This window comes from Grammomys surdaster, unplaced genomic scaffold (assembly GCF_004785775.1).
Source record: "Grammomys surdaster isolate TR1022 unplaced genomic scaffold, NIH_TR_1.0 130, whole genome shotgun sequence".
NCBI classification, from domain to species: domain Eukaryota; kingdom Metazoa; phylum Chordata; class Mammalia; order Rodentia; family Muridae; genus Grammomys; species Grammomys surdaster.
The window spans coordinates 17436936-17460076 of NW_021604588.1; the positions used below are offsets into that span (position 1 = coordinate 17436936).

The 23141-nt window shown below is 40.9% G+C and overlaps 1 protein-coding gene across 1 annotated transcript in view; it reads left to right on the plus strand.

Moving 5' to 3' along the window:
• Window positions 1-23141, plus strand: part of Eprs (glutamyl-prolyl-tRNA synthetase) — a 67778-nt gene that overhangs the window by 11005 nt on the left and 33632 nt on the right. The window contains exons 6-13 of the mRNA XM_028758984.1: window positions 552-646; window positions 5665-5791; window positions 6470-6662; window positions 8108-8279; window positions 11631-11864; window positions 13153-13237; window positions 13990-14049; window positions 20367-20477. Coding sequence (XP_028614817.1) covers window positions 552-646; window positions 5665-5791; window positions 6470-6662; window positions 8108-8279; window positions 11631-11864; window positions 13153-13237; window positions 13990-14049; window positions 20367-20477 — 1077 coding nt within the window. The remainder of the gene's footprint in view (window positions 1-551; window positions 647-5664; window positions 5792-6469; window positions 6663-8107; window positions 8280-11630; window positions 11865-13152; window positions 13238-13989; window positions 14050-20366; window positions 20478-23141) is intronic.

A 23141-nucleotide genomic window follows, 5' to 3' on the forward strand; every position in this document is an offset into this window, starting at 1 on the left:
GAGGCTAAGAGAGTTTGCTGGGACTGGAGTTATACATGGTGTGAGCCTCTGGGTGCTAGGGATTGTCTTGCCAGTTCATCGGCAAGAACAGAAACTGGTCAGGTCATTGCCACCAGGGTCGTTAAAGCTATTAGACATTCCCCTGTGTTTTGGATTCAGTCCATTTCAGCCTCTGTGTTCATGCACCCAGCACCTGTGGACTTGACATTTCTTTTTTCTTGTGCCTCTCTTTTAAGTGGCTCCTTCTCCCTCTTGTCTGGTACGTTTCTACTTATCTTTCAAGATCTATCCTGAGTCTTATGTTCTGTTATGATTCTTCCTAGTGACATAGATCCTGCTTCTTAACTTTAACTGAAAACCCTTAACGCTCTGCCCTTTAAATGTCTCTACTAACTGAGGTTTGGTTTTCTTCATGTTCCTCAGTAGATTTGGAGCATTTAGATAGTACGGATGATCTAGTTGTCATTCTGCTTATGATCAGTATTTGGTAAATGAGTGTAGTAATAAACATTTAGCCATGTATGTTTTTCCTGTGTCTGCTTTGTTTTTAGGCACCTGACAAAAAACAAGACGTTGGAAAATTCGTCGAGCTTCCAGGTGCAGAGATGGGAAAGGTGACAGTCAGATTCCCCCCAGAGGCTAGTGGGTAAGGAAACACCACCTGCTTATAGCCAAACACACTTAGTGAATAAGCTCTGCAGTTCTAATTCCTTACTGTTGCTAAGTTCATCTAGAAGGATACAGCTTTAAGGGTGGGAGTCAATCTAAAAAGCCTCAGTTTAATTATTTACAGCTCATCTTAATTCATAGTTTTAGTTCATTAAGGCAATAGAGACAACATCTAAATTTTATTAAAGAATTTTAAAAACAAATAAGAAAATAGCCATAAATAGAAAAACTTAAATATAAATAAGCAAATGTCCATATATAGAAAAGCTTGGGTTTTGCTTGTACTTTGAGATTTTTGCAGCCTTTTTTCAGTAAGGATTTGTATTTATACCTACTCCTTTATAGTAGATGTTACAGTAGCATTTATTTTTCTAAAATAAAGGAAAGGAAAAGTTTAAAAACCTAGTTCTTTCCATTAATTTTCAGGTCTCCCAAACCTACTAACTCTTGACACTACAAAAAATAGTATTTGACTAACTCATGAGAGCCCACAGGTGCTGCCCTGCATTTCCTCAGCCCGAGTGGAGTCTCCGCCTGTGCATGTCAGTCAGTCCATTCTCTCTGAAGCACCTTAGTAAGGTTGTAATACAAAAGGTACTAATACAAAAGCAAATCTCCCTGTAGTGGGCTTCCTCAGGAGTTTTAGCCTTAGGAGACCATCACACTATCATTCTGTATGTGAGATGATTACGCTTCCTAAATTTAATTCAGATCTTGCATTTTTATACTCAGATCTTGCTTTAATGGCATATAATAACTTCTTGTTTTCCATTTAAAAGTTCTTTATTCACAATTTTGGCACTAATAGTATTTTGAAATTCTTCATTTTGGAATGGTAGGGTGAAGATGAGACCAAGTTTGATATAACTGAAGTTGGCCTTAAACTCATTATGTAGCAAGGCTGGCTTTGAACTCTTAATCTTGCTTCCACCTCCTGAGTGCTGGAATAACAGACATATATGCCTCCACCCCAGCCAGAATTCCACATTTTGTTTTGACATTTCTATATTTGTCAATTCAGATTTTGAACTGAATGCCAGATTTTTGACATTTCTATATTTGTCAATTCAGATTTTGAACTGAATGCCAGATAGAAGAAAATGAAATGGACTGGAGAGAGAGTTTTTCCAGAGGACTCAGGTTCAGTTCCCAGCACCTACATGACAGCTCACAAGTGACTCTAACTCCACTTCCAGGAGATCTAATGTCCTCATCTGGCCTCTGCAGGCACCAGGCACATATACATACATACGAGCAAAACACCTATATATGTAAATTTTATTTCACTAATTTTTTTATTATATGTTTATATAAATGTGTGTTTGTGTGTTCATATTCTGCAGGCAAGTTCCCAAGGCACTGTGGGTACTGGGAATTGAACTTGGATCATCTGTAAGAACAAGTGTTCTTAACCACTGATCCATCTCTCCATCTCCTACAAATAATTTTTTAAAGAAAGAAATGAAAGAGAAACAGTTACTAAATAGCTACAGACTTGATCAGTGAGGGATTGATTGATAGTTGGCTGAGATTTGCCATGAAAAACATCTTACGGGCTGGAGAGATGGCTCAGTGGTTAAGAGCACTGACTGCTCTTCCAGAGGTCCTGAGTTCGATTCCCAGCTACCACATGGTGGCTCACAACCATCTGTAATGGAATCAGATGCCCTCTTCTGGTGTGTCCGAAGACAGCTACAGTGTACTCATGTGATAAAATAAATAAATCTTTAAAAAAAAAAAAGAAAGAAAAGCATCTTACGTGGTTCACTTTCCACTGTAGTTTAGATCCTTGGTATTTTGTTACTGTGCACTGTGAGAGGTCACAGTTGTCCTTTTGAGTAGTGACCTTAATGACTTGGCAAAAGGTACATTTATTTATTTTAAGATTTATTTACTTATTTTATATATGTGAGTACACTGTAGCTATCTTCAGACACACCAGAAGAGGGCATCAGATACCATTACAGATAGTTGTGATCCACCATGTGGTTGCTGGGGATTAAACTCAGGATCTCTGGAAAAGCAGTCAGTGCCCTTAACCGCTGAGCCATCTCTTTAGGCTGCTAAAGGTATTTTAAAAATAGTATGTGTAGTGGTACCATTCATCCTTTTATAACCATTGTCATTCATTAAAGTCGTCTCTTATAACTGAATTTTAGGATAGCAGACTTTGAGTAGTGGCCTAATGCCATTTGGGAACTGGAGAATGACCCAGCATCCAGTCTTGCTGAGCATTCTTCCTTTTGTTTGCATCCGCAGATGCTGTTGAATCTTTTTTTCTGTGAGCATGAAATTAGGAGGCTTGATGTTGCCTCCTTGAATCTTGCTTATTTTTCTGATGTTTTCTTTTGTTTTTGAGACAAGGTCTCATGTGTCTGAGGCCACGCTCAGACTGCTCTTGAACAGACTGCATTGCCAAGGGTGACCTCAGACTCCTGGTTCTCCTGCCTGTACTGCTTAGAAGTGGGGGTATGGACATGTGTCCCATTTTGTACAGTGCTGGAATTGAACAATGCTAGGAATGCATTGTACCAGCTGAGCTATACCCATATCCCTTTTCTCTGTACTCCTGGCTGACTTGGTACTTACTATATAGACAAAGCTAGTCTTGAACTCAGAGCAACCCTCCTGCTTCAGCCCCTCAAGTGTTGTGATTTTGTGTGTGCCACTTATGTGATAGCTATTATGCACAGACACTACCTAATGTGTCATGTGCAGTAGCCCATGACTCTGTAACTCTGTGAGCAAAGGAAGTTACTATTTGTTTTACATGTGGTTTCAGAAACTGACTCACACCATGTGCTAATAGTATGCCAGGCTTAAATTTCTGCCATCTGTCTCTGGAGTCCTCGTAACTCCTGTGTGTGTTCTTGGAGACAGAGGGAGAGGGAGGTGTGGCAGAATCTAGTGCAGATGACTGCAAAGTATGCACTGTTCATCTTTTAGAGCTGATTGGATATAGGTTGTCTCTTGAGAAGACTAATTTTGTGACTGTTTAAGAGTCTTGGTTGTTTTCTGGGGATTTTTATTCTTAGGCGCTGTATCCACTGTTTCAGATTCAGACATGTCTTCAGAGCATGAGAGGTTTTCTGTTGGCCCCATAAGCGTAAGATAGATCCTTGAACATTGTGAATAAAGCTGAGCACATTAACTAGTATAGGTGATCAGTGTTCATTGGTGAAAAAATTTAAGATATTGTATTTATTTGGTTTGTCATGTGTGTACATATATGTAGATACACATGTACCACATGTGGAGGAGTCGATTCTCTCCTACCATGGGAAACCCAGAATTGCACTGAGGTGGTCAGGCTTGATAGCAGGTGCTTACCCATTGAGCCATCTCTGCAGCCCTGTGCTTCCCTTCTGACAGTAGTTACAGCGGTGTTACTAAATAAAAATGCAGCAGACTCGTAACATCTTCATAATGTCTCAGGTTCTTTCTGGGAACTCACATCCCTTAGTTTTGTTTTAAATTATTTTTTTGTTTTATGTGTATGGGTGCTTTGCTTGCATGTATATCTGTGCACCACATGTATTTCCCAGGTGCCTGTAGATGCTAGAAGAGAGTGTCAGAGCACCTGGAACTGGAAATACAGACAGTTGTAAGCTGCCATGTTGGTGCTGGAAACAAGCTTGGGTCCTGTGGAAGAGCAAACAATGCTCTTAACTACTGAGCCATATCTTCAGCCTGGATAAAAATAGCCCCTTATTTTAAACAAACTTATTTTTGATAATAGTTTTAGATTTTAGAAAGTTGCAAAAATACAGTAGAAGCTTATGTGTGTGTGGTAATGTATATATCCATACTGGCTTTTGATTTATGTAGAAAGTTGAATCAACAATCTGGACTGCTGTCTGAGTGTCTAAAGAACACTGATTAGGCCTGGGATATAGTTCAGTGAGAGGGTATCTTTTTGACACAGGCAAAGCACTGAGTTCAATCTCTAGCACCACAGAAAGACTTGATGCTTGGTTTTGCTGTAAAAAGCAAGGACATACTAAGGGTTTGGATTTTCTCCTCCCATGTTGGTATATTACTTGAGATAAGATGTGCCTTCCAACTAGGTGACTATTTTAAAACATTTATTGCAGCTACCACAGAAACTAATAAACATTGGTAAGAGCTGTTTAAACTTGCTTCCTAAGTCTTTAACCTTGCCTCGTGCCTATTTTTCTGCCTAGTTGACAATATCTTTAGCAATAAGATCTCAGATGCATATTCTGAGGTTAGGGTTATATAGCTCAGGCTGCCTTGGAACATGTGAACCTCATGACTTTGCCTGCCAGGCCTCAGCACACTTGGCTTTGCATGTTGCTTTTTACCACTGCTTTGATGGAGGGTGCCATTGCTGTACAGTACTGTTAATTTTTTATTGTCATTATTATCAACTGCCCATGGGAACAAACAGTATTTTCTTAGATTCTGGTTTGTGGAGTTCGGTGCTAGAATGGACCTTTGAGATCATTTAGTTTAAATGTTTTCATTAGCATATGAGACAACTGAAACCAAGGCAAGTGGTCAAAAGTCATCGATTTTTCTCTGTCACATTAACTTTCATGGTCTCTGACTTAGCCATCACAGTGACAGCAGCTGTCTTGGGTGCATCTCTCCTAGTGTTAGATGGTTGTTCCCAGCAGCACCAGCAGAGCAGAGAGGTACACTGCTGGACTACATCGGTAACAGTTTCAGAAGTTTTTCTTTAAATGACCATTCTTCCTGCAAGAAAAAAGAAAATTGTTCTTAGGATTGTAATATGTATAATACCTTGCCCTCTGAGAGTTCACATAGGGGGTTACAGTCATGGTTACACTGTCCGTGTTCTAGTCTGTTGTCTCTGTCAGTCATGTTTCCTATTACAGTGCCTGTTGGTAGACAGTAAAATGACTGGGGAGTATGGACGTTTTGTTTAGTTCTTAGCTCCTCAGAGAGTTAAGGGTAAGAATCCCGTTGAAGCATGTTAATGAGTTTCTCTGTGAAATGTTTTTGTTTTAGTTACTTACACATTGGGCATGCAAAAGCTGCTCTTCTGAACCAGCACTACCAGGTTAACTTTAAAGGGAAACTGATCATGAGATTTGATGACACAAACCCAGAAAAGGAAAAGGAAGATTTTGAGAAGGTAATTAAAAGTGTAGTGATGACCTTTTCTCAGAAAAGTGGGTTAAAATCAGAGCGTGATCTGATGCCTTCATGGTACAAGAATAAATTTAGTTTCATTGCTGGCTTTTCCCTCTTTGTCTGTATATGTCATGCCTGAGACCTAAGCCAAAATGTAATTGAGCTCCCAAACCAAAAACTTAAGTTACTTTTTTTCTTTTCTCCAGTTATTGATTGTAGAATTTACTTTTAATACCTCATTTTTATTTGAATACCAATTTAACGGCAAACAGGATTCCTTAGTGTCATAGTCTTAAGTATATGAATGAAATAAAAACTGCACAGGTATTGTAAGGTGTGGTTTTCTAGCTTTGTAGTGTCTGTATTTGAAGGACTTGTAATTCAGTCTCTGAGGGGCTGGTGGCGCTGTCACAGCATAGCAGCTCTCAGAGCTCTACCTTTAGATCCGGTTTCTCAGCTGGACATCTGGAAGCCAATGCACTGAGTAGCTTTCTTCTTTTTTGTCCTAACATTGTGCATCAGCTGCAGTCTTTTCAGACTACTTAAGACTGATGGTGCTTCATTACAAGTGTCCAAAATAAGTATCATGGGTTGAAAATGTGTAAGAAAATGACAGATACAATGCTAGCTGCTGTGATTTTTTTTCTTTTTCTTTCTTTTTTTTATTTTTAAACTGCAGGTCATCTTGGAAGATGTTGCAATGCTGCATATTAAACCAGATCAGTTTACTTACACTTCAGATCATTTTGAAACTATAATGAAGTATGCAGAGAAATTAATTCAAGAAGGGAAGGCTTATGTGGACGACACTCCTGCAGAGCAGATGAAGGTGGAACGGGAGCAGAGGACAGAGTCCAAACACAGGAAGAACTGTACGGCACAGTTTGTATCAGATTCTGTTGGATAAGCTTGCTCTTTTGTTTTTAACGAAAGATAAGATAGTGAGTGCAGTCCACTGTTAGAGGTGTCGGCAGCTCTCTCATTATTGCTGAGATATGACAGTATGGCTTACTTATGTGCTGCTGACTTTGGAGGCATGGAGTGGGATCAGAATTGATGCTGAGTTATTATACTCAAAGGGATAACCCCAGTCTTGCACCAGAGGTCTCATAACCTTCCAAAACTGCCATCAGCTAGGGACCAGGTACTTACCCGTGGGAGGCACTTCACATCCCAACAGCCAAAAATTTTTTTTTTCCAGACAACAAATAGAAGAGGTATTTTATAGCCCAGTCTGATATCAAATGTTAAGAGACTTCCTTGCCTTACTTATTCATGAATTGTCCCTGAGCTTTTTTTTTTTTTTTATTAGAGACAGGGTTTTTCTGTGTTTCCCTAGCTGTCCTGAAACTCATCTTGTAGATCATATACCAGGTTGGCTTGGAGCACAGGGTTGTACCTGTCTCTGCTTCACAAGTGGTAGGATCAAAGGTGTGCACCACCAAGTATGAATCAAGCTATTTTCATTTGTTGCAATATGTTGCCAGAACTTCCTCACTATATTTAAATCTAAAGCATCTCATTTGGGAAGCACAGTAAATTTAAATTGTTAACAGCAAATTTTGTTTTCTAAGAATTACATTCGCAAAGAAAGTTAGCTGGACTTTGAAAATATTTGAGTGTAAGTGACACGTGTGTAACTTGAGAAGTTTCCACAGGAAGGTGCTGTTGAGCAGTTCTTTCCTGTCCTGGTGGAACAGGCTTTTGGAGTTCTGACATAGGTAGAGCTGGAGCTGCTCAGGGTAGTCCTCTTGCAGCCAACCCCTTGGTCCTGTACCACTGTTTCCTGTGATCTTTCATTTTCTCGGAGCGGAGCATTTCCTGTGCCACAGTGGGCTGCTTGAAGGGACTTTCAGGGAACCCAAAAGCCAGGAGAAGTTGCTCTGTCCCCTGGCTATGATGCAGCAAAGGAAAAGAATGATTCTACTTTAAGCACACAGTGTCTAACTTGGGGAGTAGAAGGGCTGACTGGTTAGTTGTACCTTGATGGGAAGTGAAGGATAGCAGATGAGAAGGCCTTCCCCTTATTCTGTCTAGTGAAATGTGTTGTCTTTACCTTTCCTACACCGTTCATAGAGTGTATTTCCCAAATATGTTGAGTTTACTATCTGTCTGTTTCTCAGTGTTTCACTGAGTAGCCTTTCCTGGCCTCATGTTTCTTCCTCTTACCTCAGCCTTCTGAGTGCTGGGGATTACTACTACCATGTTCTAACATACCCATCTATTAATGTAGTTTTAGACTAATGGGATGTGTCTGCAATACAAAAAGAAAATTTACATCTGTCAGATAAATAAAAATATACCTCTTACATTACAGCTGTTGAGAAGAATCTACAAATGTGGGAAGAAATGAAAAGAGGAAGCCAGTTTGGTCAGTCCTGTTGCCTGCGAGCAAAAATTGACATGAGTAGTAACAATGGGTGTATGAGGGACCCAACCCTTTACCGCTGCAAAATCCAGCCCCACCCAAGAACTGGGAATAAATACAAGTAAGTTCACCCCTTCGCCATGTTGGGTAGCCTTGCTTTGCTCAGATGGGGGAGGGGATGCAGCACAGTTGGGAAGCCAGTGCCTCTGTTCTTCATAGGTGAGTGGGCCAAGGGGCCTTTTCTGAAGGTGTGCAGTGTGGCCTTTTAGGGATGGCTTTCTGACTGAGCTATCCAAGAACATTTCCATCTGTAAAGTCCTTAGCACTCGGGGTCTGGAGAGATGGCTCAGTGGTTATTAAGAGCACTGACTGCTCTTCCAGAGGTCCTGAGTTCAATTCCCAGCAACCACATGGTAGCTCACAACCATCTGTAATGTGCTCCGATGTCCTTTTCTGGTGTGTCTGAAGACAGCTACTGTGTGTGTGTGTGTGTTTGTGTGTGTGTGTGTGTGTGTGTGTGTGTGTGTGTGTGTAATAATTAAAAAAAAAAGTCCTTGGCACTTTGCAGTGTTCCTGTCTGTCTTGATTAAGTGTGTAAGTATATCTTTAGGTAAGGATGTTTCTTTTCTGGTACATGTTTTTTTCTGAGCGTAAATGGACACAAAAGTTACAGTATAAAAGTTTACAGAAATGTGAACAAACCAAGAGAAGAGCATGGCATTTACAGTTTTGATTTTTTTTTTCTTGGAGATATTTACAAATTACCAGGTTTTGTTTTAAAGTTCTTGTTCTAAGGCCTGAGCTTAGGGCCTCTTGTTTGCCACTAACTAATACCCTTAATTTTAGATCTTTTTCTTTAAGAGTTTCCTCCAAAAGTCTTCCTTTGTTCTGTAAAATAAGCTGTAGAATATGTTCTCTTTCTTTTCTTTTTGACAAACTTGATTATAAAAAACTTGCACCAGACCCAAATCCTATTCATCTCAATGAACCTCTATCGGTAGACTAGTCATTCACACTTTCACTATTGAATACATTTTTATGTACCTAGTTACCACCAAAACCAAAAAATCCATGACAAGAGAACTAGAAACGCAATTAGCTTCCTACCCTTCTTATAACTTGTGTGCATTACCTGCTTTGGTCCATCTTCATCCCCTAGGAGATGCTCATTCTTGTTCTCTTTTCCACATGTACCCATGTGTGCATTTGTTTTCTCATATACATATATTATTGGTTAGGGTCCCCCTATGGGGAAGAATGTGTAGTTCTTTTCTTTCTGATAATATGTGACACCCCCCCCCAATATTATACATTGTAACTCTATCCATTTTCCTGCAATTTTTATTATATTTTTTAAGAGTTGAAAAGTATTTCATTTTTACTCATTTTTTAAAAGATTTATTTATTTCATGTAAATGAGTACAATATTGCTGTCTTCAGACATACCAGAAGACACTTTATGTTCATTGATACTTCATTTTAGTCAGAAATCACTTTTTAATGTTTGTCGTGTTGTTTTAGTCTTTATTTATTTATTTTGATGGTACTACCATAAGCCTGGGACCTTCCATATGCTAGGGAAGTGCTATCCAGCTGGTGTAGGAAATGCTGTCCTGCTGGAACATAGCTTGGCAGGTCAGGGGTGCAGAGCTTACCTAGTATTCAGAAGACCTGGGTTCCGCCCCCAGCATGGGTTAAAAATAAGTTTATCTTAAATGAAATGTTTTGTTGCTTACCTGTCTCCCTTCATCCGCTCATTCCTTCCTTCCTACCAAAGTCCATTCCTGCTTTCTTTGAAGCATTGTCTCTCTGTCTTGTTGATCCTCCTGCTCCAGCCTCCTGAGTGCCACACTGCTCCTGAGTACATTTCTTTTCTTTTTCATTTTTAACATTCATATATGTGAGTTCACGTACCACAGCACACGTGGCAATTAGAAGACAACTTGATAGAGTCAATTCTCACCTGCTATGTGGGTTCCTGGATTAAATTCTGGTCCTCAGGTAAAGATGCCTTTATATCATGAGCCATCTTATAGTCCCTTGAGCACAGTTAACTATAATGCTGTAGGACGGGATTTCTAAGGAAATTGAAAGGCTAGCTTTAATGTAAAATCTATGTATAGTATGTTGTCTGCTGTTACAGGATATATTGATCATTACAGAAATACAGAAATAGAATTTGCCCAACTAATACTGAATTATATATTAAACTGCAAATTTACTGACTTACTGAGCATGGTGGTGCACGCCTATAATGTCCAGTACTAAGGAAGTAGAGGATTGCCATTAGCTCAAGGCTAGCCTGGACTATATAGTGAGTACCAGGCCAGCCAGGGTTATGTAGTGAGACTGTGTCTCAGAAAGTAAAACCACTGGGACTGGAGAGGTAGTTCAGTGGTTAAGGGCACTGAAAGCTTTTCTAGAGGATTTGAATTCCCAGCAGCTCATGGGAGCTTACAACATCTGTGACTCCAGTTCCATGGGATCTACCATTCCCTTCTGGCCTCAGCAGGCACTGCACATATATAGTGCATAGACCTATATATGCAGGCAAAACCCTGAAAACAATAAAATAAAAATAATAGGTAAATGTGGGAAATATTAGAAAAAAAGAAGTGGTTTGGCTAGCTCCTGGCCTAGCCACCATGTTCTGGCTCTATGCCCATTTGTTTCAGCAAGCTCTGCAGCAAAACTGGAGCTCCCGAGCTGGTTCCACCAGCTGTTGTGTAGCTTGCCCCCGTAGCGACAGACTGGTCACTGTGTTTCCAGCTCTGGTTCACTCAACCCTGGAGCTGCTAGTTCCTTCACAGCTATAACCACCTGGTTGTTAGAGGACTCACCTTCCAGTAACCCAGTAAATCAAAACTCTAGATGCTTAAAGTTAACCAATGGATTTATATATTAGCAAATACTCAATACACAAGATGCCCACACAATTAGAATTGTTATCCCAATTATCTAACCTTGACATGAATAACTACTTGAGACTGCTAGAGACACGAGGGTGACATCCGCAGCCATCTTGCCTCCCCCCCTCCTGTACTCCTCCTCTCTCCCTGTGGTTTTTCTCTCTTCCCAACTCCTAGCTCCGCCTCCCTCTTCCCTGTCCAATGATAGAGCTCCGCTGCAAATACATTTGGCAGGAAATTCCTGCCACAGTTAAAAAAAACAATAAATTGTTTATTTTCTACATGAAAATACTCAAAAGTATATCAACAAAATAGTCTAAACTGTTTGTTTTTTTTCTTAGTGTGTATGTATGTGTGTGTGTGTTTGTATGTGTAGTATGTTGTGTGTGGTTAGGTAGCCCATGTTGGCCTGGAGTTTGTAGTGATCTTTGGTATTACAAGTGTGAGCTACTGTATATAACAAAAAAGAAAAAATCAAATATATATGGCTGCTAATGTTTAAGATGGAGAAGATAAAATAGTCTAATTTTACTTAGAAAACCATTCTCTTTTTTTTTCCTTAGCGTTTATCCAACCTATGACTTTGCCTGCCCTATAGTGGACAGCATTGAAGGTGTTACTCATGCTTTGAGGACAACAGAATACCATGACCGAGATGAGCAATTTTATTGGATTATTGAAGCTTTAGGCATAAGGAAACCATACATCTGGGAATACAGTCGCTTAAATCTCAACAACACAGTGCTGTCCAAAAGAAAGCTCACGTGGTTTGTCAATGAAGGACTGGTAGATGGATGGTATGTCTGATGTCACGTGGAGTTGTCAGGGTTGACTAGGGAGTGGTGCAGTGGATAGTCCTGTAAGATCCCTAGTTACTCCCTGTCTCAGCCAGTGCCTTAGGGGCCCCTTTCCCTTGACTTAAATGCTGTAAACATGTATTGCCTGCTGTAGACAGTGGCATAGGGAAGTGAGAACTGGACTTGCCACATCCTCTGAGTATGGATCTTAGCATTAATACAGAGTGGTTGTGACTGCCTTTTCCTAGGGCTATCTCTGTTACTCTCCACACACTTAACTCAGATATGGCTATGAGATTTCTCTCCTCTCTGTGCTCTCTAGGTCCAAATGGTCCAAAACTAACATAAGGGTGAAGTGGGCTCAGGCTCTGAGTTCAGGGCCCACCCTATTTGTAGACATTTCCTCAAAAGAGTCAGAAAATTGCTGTGGATAGGAGTAATGGCCACAGGATTTTTGTAAGGTTAGCATAAAGCAAATTGTGTCCATATATCTGAATTTTCATGATTATAAATCTAAAATCACTATCTTGCCTGAATTAAGGATTTGTATGTTGGTTTATATTATCGATAGAACAGTGGCCAAGAACAAGCATCTATAATTCTATTCTGTCACTCAAGAAGTAAAGGCAGGAGGATCCTGAGTTCACAGCTAGCCTCTTCAAAGAATAAGACATAAATAAGACCAAGATAGGGATATTCTATGTATTAGGTATATGTTGGCAAATTTCAGTTTATTATAGAGCTGAGTTTGATAATTATCTTGGGCACTGTCTTTTTATAAAGGGTGTAATTGCAGCTGTACTGAAAATTTGAAATCCAAGCCAAATAACAATAACTTTCATATATATTTTTGTGTATACATTCATAAACAGTTAACATAATTCCATATCTTACTGGGTTTATTATTTGAGACAGAGTCTCACTGTACAGCCTTTACTGGCCTAGATCTTGCTGTATATACCAGGCTAGCTTTGAAGTCACAGAGATCTCTCTGCCTCTGCTTCCCAAGTGCAGCAGTTAAAGGCATGTTACCATCACACTCTGCCAAGGGAATATTATGTATTTCATTTGAACTAGGATTTCTATAGCTAAGGTTGACATTGAACTCACTATGTATCTTAGGCTGACCCTAAACTTGAGATTCCTCCTGGCTCAACCTCATAGGTGCTGAGATTACAGGCCTGTGCTACCACAGTTTGTTCTGAACATAATTTATTATTCAGACACAGAGGAATCTTCTCTCTGTATGTAAGTAATGTAAAAGTCTGTTTAATGTGCACATTTCCAGGGATGACCCTCGGTTTCCTACAGTTCGTGGAGTTCTGAGAAGAGGCATGACAGTTGAGGGGCTGAAGCAGTTCATTGCTGCACAGGCAAGTTACGGTTTCTCTCCCAGCTCCTCTGAATTCCCAAGCACTCCTATCACTGTCCCTTTGTTGCTACCCATGGTCTTCCTAGTCTGGATTTTTGTAGGTTACGTGGTCGTTCTCCGTTAGATTTGTTCTTTTTTAAATAAGGTTTCACTCTTTTGCTCATGTGGATCGTGACTTCCTGGTGACCTTCCTGCCTTAGGTTCCCAAGTGCTGGGACTACAGATATGTAATTCCATGCCTAGCATGGACGGGTTGTTTTCCCCATCTCGATACGTGTTTCCTGCCTGTTTCACACCACTGTGCCTGCCTAAGAATAGACTTTTTCTGAAGGGAGTAAATTAACATTTTATAATAATAAGCGATTGGGACAAAAACAGTGGCCTATTTTCATGTGGTGGGTGATCAGGTGTCTACTCTGAGTAGCCCTCAGAATGACTTCCAGCAAGGAGTGCTGTCAAGGCTGCACACCAAGGTCTCAGTTTCAGTGAAGTACATCTGCAAGCATTTGTTTTGTTTGTTATTCTAAGTATCCTTAACTGAAGCAAAATCTTTTCCTTGATATTTATATTTTTAGTTTATAGTTAGCATGCACATGGAGGTCAGAGGGCACCTATCAGGACATGTTCTCTCCTTCTACCATGTTGGTTTCAGGTCATTAGGCTTGGTGGCACACACCTTTACCCACTAAACCATCTTGCCAGCCCCTTTATGCGGCCTTTCTCATCCTTAAACTATTTTCATTGCTTTTCTAGGGCTCCTCAAGGTCTGTTGTGAACATGGAATGGGACAAAATCTGGGCATTTAACAAAAAGGTACATACTCCTCTCCTTTGCCTCACTGGTGTGCTTCTGCAGAGCAGGCCCTCTGCAGAAGGTAACCGTGGTACCATTGTGCAGGCTCTAGGGAATACAGTGATTTCCTTCTTTAATGGATAAGGGTACGAAACATGTTAATCACCCCAGCAAGGAACAATTACTGAAGCAACAAACTCGAATTTATGGGAAATGGTAATAGTCTTTTCTTAAATCTTTTACAAACACTCTGCATTTCATTTTTCTGCTTTCAAGCTGCGAGCTCTCTGTAAGAAGGTATCACTTCATACTTGTATTGCCTTAAACATAGCTTTTAGCATAGTACATGTTACAAACTGAGGAGTTGTACAGCTTTGAAGCACAATCACATTTCTGTAAAGACTTGCACAATCAAACCTGTTGACAGTGCATCATCCCTAGTTTGTCAAATATGTCCTCTGTTCTTTGTGGCAAAGGGAGACTTGGCTAACTTCCTTCTGCTGTTCCCTTGTGTGCTGAGAGGACATAGACATTTAAAAAATTACATATTGTATTGAGTTGTAATGAAGGTTCGCTGACTACAATTGCTGTGCTTTCAGCTTGAAAATAAAAGCTTTCTTAATTGGAAAATCAAACCAGGAATCATGCATACTGACATTGTTAATTCCTAATTGGAAGCAGATGCTCGGACACTATAATAAGGCGAATCGTTAGAGTGCACGTCCTGCGGTGCGGTGCCTGTGATTGTGATCTGTAAATTCTTCCTTGATGTTGCTGCTTGGTTGTGCTGATGTCTTGCTTCAAGTAGTTGCTTGTTTCGCATGTGTCTTGAATTTATTTAGTTTTTTACTTTTAGTGAGTTTTTTATAGTAAGGAATCATTAATTGGTTCTTTCTGTTGCTGCAGTTACTAATAACAAACACAAGTAGAATTTATAAGGAAGGTAGTATTTGTGTACTTCTTTCCAGATGAGTTTTATTTTTTTCTAATAGTTTATTTTTTTATTCACTTTATATTCTGACCACAGCCGCCCCCCCCCCCAGTCCCACCCTTAAAATTTTACAAGTTTCTCCCTCTATTACCCCCTCCTGTTTTCTTCAGAGAAGAGAGCCCCCTTGGGTACCACACAACCCTGGGAAATCTAGTCCCAGCAAGACTAGGCACATCTCTCCCACTGAGACCCAACCAGGCAGTTCAGGTAGGGGAAAGGGGATCCAGTGGCAGGGAACAGACACCAAGACAGCCCCTGCTCCACTTGTTAGGAGACCACATGAACACCAGTCTGCACATTTGCTACAATTGTGTAGGGGTCTGGGTCCAGCTCCCTGATTGGTGGCCCAGGCTTTGTGAGCCACCATGGTCCCAGTTTAGTTGACTCTCTAGGTCTTTTTTTTTTTTTTTTTTTTTTTGGTGTCCTTGACCCCTCTGCCTTGCTCACTTACATCCCCAACTCTTCTACACGACTCCCCAAGCTCCCTCCGCTGCTGGATGAAGCCTCTCAGAAGACAGTTCCTGTCTGTAAGCATAGCAAAGTGTCATTAACAGTTCAAGGGCTGGCTTTCTCCCATGGAATGGATCTCAAGTTGGGGCAGTCATCGGTTGGCTGTTCCCTCAGTGTCTGTTTTATCTTTATCCCTGTACATCTTATAGGTAAGACACATTTTGGATTGAAGGTTTTGTGGGTGGATTGATGTCCCCCTCCTTCATTGTAAGTCCTTCCTGGCTACAGGAAGTAACCAATTCAGTCTGTTTCCCCTGCTGGCAGGAATGTCACATAGGGTCACCCTCATAGACTCCCCATATCCTCCCTCCTCAGGCCTCCAGGTAGTCACCAGAGATGATCCCCACCAATTTTCATTCTCACTCCAGCCCTGTTCCCCTCTTTACCTCCTCTCCTGTCCAGTTCTCTTTTCCTCTTTCCATCAGTCTCTGATGACCATTTAGTTTCCTCTTTTGAGTGAGAGTGTACATGTACGTCCCTTGGGGTATACTTACTATCCAGTTTCTTAGCGTCTGGACTGTAGCATGGTTACCCTGTACTTTATAGCTACTGTCCACTTATAAGTGAGGACATATTGTATGTGTGCTTCCAGGTCTGGGTTACCTCCTTCAGGATGATAGTCTCACGTTCCATCCGTTTCCATGCAAAATCAGTGATGTCGGTGTTTTAAATAGAATATTTATTTGTGTACCTTTTTAGATGCACAACTTTCATAGGTCTAAGTCTTAATTAAGCTATATATGTTTATTTATTTTGAATATATGCGATGTTTTTCTCTGGATTAATTCTGTGGGCTCTTCCCTTTCTGTTCCTCTCAGCAGAGACACTGCTGAGTTTTTGGATGACTCCTGTGGAGCTTGCTGTCTATACTCCAGGCATGCAGGATGGTCCTTGGGTTTTCTTCACTTGACTTCCTGTGATTGGACAGGAGGCTTTGATCTGTTTTTCTTGTAAGAATTTGGTTTCTTCCTGTCACTTGTTTTATTTTGCCTGCTCCCCCTCCTACATTTATTGACCCTGGGTTCTCAGAGGTTCTATGAGGTCACCAAATTCCTTCCAGTGTTTAGGTACTACGTGTGTTCTTTAGTTTGCTCTTGGAGAAATCTTTGTCCGAACCTATGAGCCTCTCTGGTGGTGGTGTCTGTCATTTTGTGCTTTAGGAGCAGAGCTGTACACCCAGATCTCTTCCTATCACCCAGGGGACTGCCTTTTCTTTTTGTTTTCTATGATAGATCACCTGCTTCCTGGATGGTTTGGTTTTGTTTGTAGTGGGTCTTAGGGTGTGCAGCTGCTCTCCAGCACCTGAGCGTAAATGGGCCACCTAGCACAGTCTCTGGGGACTGGGACTGTAGGCCTGTGTGCGTTACCGTGTTAGCTCGTCCGTTTTCTTACCGTCCACCCTTTTGTGCTGCACACTGAATGCGATAGAAAGATCCTACTGAAACTTTTTTATATGGCATTTTAAAAGTTATGTTTGTTTGTTTGTTTGTTTTTTAAAGGAAGGCTCATTTTGTTGCCTAGACTGGTCTTGAACTTACAGATTCAAAGTAGCCACCACCCCACTTGTCTCCTGAGTAACAAACAGGGTCTCTATGTGCTTACCTCTGTGTTAGACTTTTGACCTGGTAAGTGTGATGGCTTATTTCTGAGACTAGGTCTTACTCTAGCCCAGGATCTTACTGCCTCAGTCTGTGGGCTACCATGCCTGGCTAGGACCTGTTCTTTTACTTGGAAATTGTAGTATACCTTAGTGTGGGTCTGTTTTCATCTGTATCCATTGAAATGGCATGTAGTTCTAGCCTAAAACTCATTCCTTCTGTTCTGAAGTTCAACACACACTCCCCTTGTTTTTTTGAGACAGTTCTACTGTGTAGCCCTGCCTGGCCCTCAAACTTACAGTGATTCTCTGGCCTCTGTCTTTGCCTTTTAAGTGTTTCAGTTGCAGGCATGTGTAAATCCTGTTTTCTTTTTTGCTTCCCTTTCTGTCTTCCCCTCTCTCCCCCACACTGGCATGCAATGCACATGGTTCTACCACTTAGGTACGTCTCAGCCTTTCTTCTTTTTGGATACATGCAAGGGTCATCTCGAATTTTATTTTCTCTCTTGATTGATGGCTCTACTTTTTGGTCATTTATTTACCTTTCTGCTGAATTTCTCACTTTTACTGTCACATTTGAAAGCTCTTCAGAATAGCTTACTATGCATGTTTTCATGGTTTTAGCGTTAGTAGCTGTGTCATGTCATCTCTGGTTTATCTGCTCATGTTTAATATGGGAGGAGGCAGGAAGTGTTAAGAGCTGAGCTTTTCTGTAGGATCAACTGACTGGGCCAGTGAGAAGACCCCCATGTTGTATCTTCCAAAAAGAGAAAGAAAGGTTTTCACTTTTAAAATTTTATTTCACTTTATGGATATAGATATCTGGTCTTCTTGTATGTGTGTCTAGTGTTCACAGAGGTACCATATCTTCTGGAACTGCATTTACAGCCAGTTGAGCTACCCAGAGTGTACTGGAAATTAAACATTGGTCCTCTGGAAGAGTAATTAGTACTTTTCCTTGAGCCGCCCCCAGACTCCTGTGTAGTAACTTCAGACTTCTCTTAGCCAGCAGTTTTCCCAAAGGAGTTTTTGTCATCTCTTGACTGAAGGTCATGGCTATCGGGAAAGTCTGGGGAGAGTGGGTCCACTGTTCTTGTCTTCTCCCTTTCCCCTCTATTCTTGTGTTGTCTGTGCGATGACATTCACAGGCTCATGCGTGCGACACTCAGTTCCTAGCTGGTAGCTGCTGCTGCTCTTTTGGGAGGTTGTGAGTGTTACCTTCCCTAATGGCCTGTATGCCAGGTCCCTCTCTTAAATGCTCTACAGCCATCGTAACAGTGCTGTTGAACAGTTCTCTTGAACAGTACTTAAGTGTAAACCCGGGAGACATTTCAGATTCACCCTGAAGTATCCTGCTGGATCCTTTTAGGCCCCTCTTGGAAATCCTTACATTCTTTGGAGTTACTTGAAAACCACTGGTTCAAACTGTTAGAATTATATAACTTTAGAGCTGAAAGAGATTCATTCTCCCTCCCTCCCCTTTCCTCCTTCTTTCCCTCTCCCCTCCCTTCCTTCCCTTCCTCTCTTCCTCCTCTTCCTTCTCTTCTCCCTCCCTCCCTCCCCCCCCCCCCTCTCTCTCTCTCTCTCTCTCGTTCTTTCTTAAATCTGAGGCCTCTTTAGGTTGCCCAGACTGGTCTCAGCTCCTGGGTTGAAGTGATAGTCCAGCCTCAGCTTCAAAAGTAGTTAAATCAACAGTTGTGATCTTCCATTTCTGGCTGTGAATTCCAATTTTTCAAATAACTCACCGTTCTTCACATTTGCTTGATACATTTTGAAGAATAATTTTTAGAAACAAATTTCCAAATTTTGGCTAGACCATTTGATTCATATTTCTCTAGGGTAGCCTGAGAATCTGTACAGACAGCTACTCTAGGTGATTAGCCAGCTATGAAAAATGCACCCCCTCCCTTTTTTTGTTGTGAGACAGTCTTTCCATACCCCTGACTGTTCTTGAACTTGCCAAGTAGATCAGGCTAGCCTTTAAATAACAGAGATCCTCCTGTTTCTGCATTCTGAGCACTGGAATTAAAGTCTTATGCCACCATACCTAGCTAGAAAACACTTGACATTTTTGCAGGTAAGGAAGTTAGCTGCAGTGAATTGGAATTAAGCTTCTTTGAGTTGTATTGCTTTTTCAAAGACATTTTAGAGGCTTAAATATTATTCAACTGCATTTGTTATTCATCCATTTGTCTGTCTGTCTGTCTGTCCGCCTGCCTATCTATCTATCTATCTATCTATCTATCTATCTATCTATCTATCTATCTATCTATCTGGAGGAAGGGTCTTCCCCTGAACCCAGCCAGCCTCCCCAGTACAGGGACCACCAGTATTAGATCCTAGACCTAGCTCTGCATTTGCCTTTGTGCTCATTTTTCCCCAGGTGTTTAGTATCTAAGCACTTCTATTGTCCTTGGTCAGTGGATACTTTTTACTGACTCCAGAAGAGGAGGCTACTACTATTTTGGAGCTAGAATAGGATGTAGCACAGATAAAAGATTATTTATTCAGTTCATCTACAAATACTTAGTGTGTACCTCTCCATGCCAAGTTCATGCTAGGTTTGAGAATGTAGTGATTTTTCTGTATATACATTGAGTGTTCTTTTTCCAAAATGCTTGAGACCAGATGTGTTTCAGATTTCTTACTTTTCCAGCATAGAGCTCCACCTTGTGTGTGGCATGTAGCTCAAAAAGATTACCTTGTTTGTTCTTTGAAACTAGAGTTGCCTTATTATAGTGATCTGATGTTATTCTGCTTTAGATGGTGCTGTGGTGCTCAGCTTATTACAGAAATGATACTTGAAACTCTTAATGTCTTTATTCCTTCTAATGGATATCTCCAGCAGTGCAGAACTGAATACCAAATTACCTTTAGATCTTAATTTATAACCCTCCCAGGATTTTCTTCATTTCTAATACTGCTAGATTTAAAGATTACCTTCAAAATATTTCTGACTTGTTTTCTTCAGTTTCTTTTACCTACCAGTTTGGGGAAGGAAATCTTAAATCTTCTGTGTCTGTTGGTTTACAATTCATTTTTTCATTTTTCTTTTTAAACTTTACATGACAGTTGCTTAGTAAAGAAGTGATCAGATAAACTAAATATTAAAGACTTAACAGATAAAAAAATTAGTAAATGCAGTAACGAAGAAAACCATTTAGTGTTCCTATGCTGTCACTTACTTTGTTTACAGTGTTGCTATGTATTTCAGTCTGTACATGAGAACATTTGTTGCAGGTTATTGACCCTGTGGCTCCAAGGTATGTGGCATTGCTGAAGAAGGAAGTGATCCCGGTGAATGTCCTGGATGCGCATGAGGAGATGAAGGAAGTGGCCAGACACCCCAAGGTCGCCCTGCATTGTAACCACTCTATTTCCTTCTGTCTGAGAGGAGCATGGCTTTGAGATAGTTTCTATTTCAGATTATTTGTCAAGATTTAGTACCATTTGGAGCAAATATTAGTGTGGATTTTGTACTGAAGTAATTTATTTTACTAGTAATGCCCAGCACTTGACAGAACTGTTAGATTCAGTCAGCACTTACTTTCTGTTGTATAGAGACAAATTATTTTTTTAATTTCATTAATGATTCCATGTATTTATATTCCAAATGATGCCTCCCTTTCCTGCCCCCCCACCCCCACGAGTTCTTCACTCCATCCCCCGTCCCATAAGAGGTGGGTTCTAAGAGGGTGTTCCTACTCAGCCACTCCCACCTCATCCCTTAAACACCCACCTTTGGCATCAAGTTTCTACAGGATTAAGCACATCCCTTCCCACTGAGGCCAGACAAGGCAATCCTGTGTTACATATGTAGCAAGGGGCCATGGACTAGCCTATGTATACTCTTTGGTTGGTGACTTAGTAGAGACAAATTATTAATGTGTGAAGAGAACTTTTCCTTCTTAGAGTCATTCTGAAGGTGAGGTGCTGCAATTCATATTCTTAGTTGTATGTGGAAGCTATGGCACCTCTTCCTTCATTATTACACCATTGTCTTTCTTCAGTCGTTACTCAATAACATGCATACACACACACACACACACAGTTGACAGTTGTTAAATAAGTAAATGTAATAGTAAAATAAAACCCCAACTGTTCTTAAAGTCCTGAAACTTCATTTATTTCTTCATCTAAAGTAAACTTCATTATTATAAATTGTTCCTTTTCAAACTCAGGTTGAGAAAATTGTTGCTATGTGCATGAATGCATGCATGTATGTGTGCGTGTGTAAGTATGTGGTTTTAAATACATAAATACAACCTGCTCAGTCCATATTATGTCACGTGCACATGTGTGTGTGTGTGTGTGTGTGTGTGTATTTCTGGGGAAGACACTCAGTATGCCTTAGTTGCCCTTAGTTCCTCGTCTATGGTTGAGGCCCCATGAGCTTTCCCTCTTCCACATCAGAATGTCTGTTGTACCATCCTTGTTCAGCTCCTGTTCAGACAGTAGTGTTGGTGACACTTCATCTCACAGCAGACTCCCTGTTTCTCTGGCCCTTAGACTCTTACTGTCCTCTCCTGTGCAGTGATCTCTGGGCCTTGGGGGACTGAGTTGTGCTGTAGATGTATCAGTTAGGACTGGGCTCTGCATTTTGATTCATTGTGGTTTTCTGTAATGGTCTCTGTAAGAGAAGGTCCCTGGATGAGGAGTGAGAACTAACTTATCTTTGAGTACAAGAGTAACATTTAGAATGTACCTGGGGATTATGTGAGATTAGTAATGTATCAGTTGTAGGTGCTCCAGGTAGTTGGCTGAGTTTCTAGTATCAGAATGATTTCCCTCTTGTTGAGTGGTCCTTAAGTCCAATTAGAGAGCTGTTGGTTACTGCCAAGGTCTGTGTGCCACTAATGCCCCCTCAGGGTTATCATGCCATTCTGGTTGTTATTGTGGTTCATCAGCATTGTAGCTGGGTAGGACTGTTGGTTGTTTCCTTCCTCTGAAAGCTTACATGGCACCTTCTGGTGTCTTGAAAACTGTCCACAGAGAAGGGGCTTTCCAGGTCAGTTCTAACCAGGCCCTATATCTTAAGTATATGGTGTCTGTAGCAATAGGAATTTACCTCTGAGGCTTGGGCAATTGGGACAATGGTCAATAGTGTATAATACTGGGAGTCTTTTAGACAGCTCTGTCCCACAACTCAAAGGCAGCTTCTTATGCCTGCTGTTGGGTTTTTGTTAGGTAGATAGTTATAGTGTATAATTCCTTAGGACCTTTTCAGGTATCTTTACTCCTTCCTTCTCCCCAGAACCCTCTCCCCATTTTCCCCATTTCTACTTTCAGGTAACTTGTAGCCTGTTTTTGCTCTCTCCTCTTCCCTTACCCTGCAGTGGTCCTTTGTACTTGTCCTGGTTTCTGCAGTTCACTCCAGGTTATGTACTCATGTCTGGAGATTTGGAGCTAGCAGCCTCAAATGAGAGAGGTATCTCTTTAGTCTTTGTCTCTTTCTTCATGAGATCCTCAGTGTGAAGCAGGATATTTTGCCTGCCTACACATACATGGTACTTGCTCAAAATTTGTCTTTTAAAACACAAAGCTCCATACTTTCCTGCCAAATTGGCATCTGCTGTCTGATAGTGTTCTGTAAGAAGGCAGTTTCTTCCTTGTACACAAAAGCATTGAGACTGAGGATTGCAAGACACATTCTGGTGTGGGGGGTCAGTACTATGCCTTTAGTCCTGGAATTAGTGGTTTCTTTAGATTAAGAAGCATTTGAGGGCTGGAGAGATGGCTCAGTGGTTAAGAGCACTGACTGCACTTCCAGAGGTCCTGAGTTCAAATCCCAGCAACCACATGGTGGCTCACAACCATCTGTAATGAGATCTGATGCCCTCCTGTGGGGTGTCTGAAGACAGCTACAGTGTATTCATATATAATAAAATAAATAAATCTTTAAAAAAAAAAAAAGAAGCATTTGAGACAGGCTGCCAGGTGTAACTCTGTTGTAGTGGTTGGGTCCAGTATCAGAGATAGGAATCAGTGTGAGTTTTCTACCTTGAGTGTGTGCCT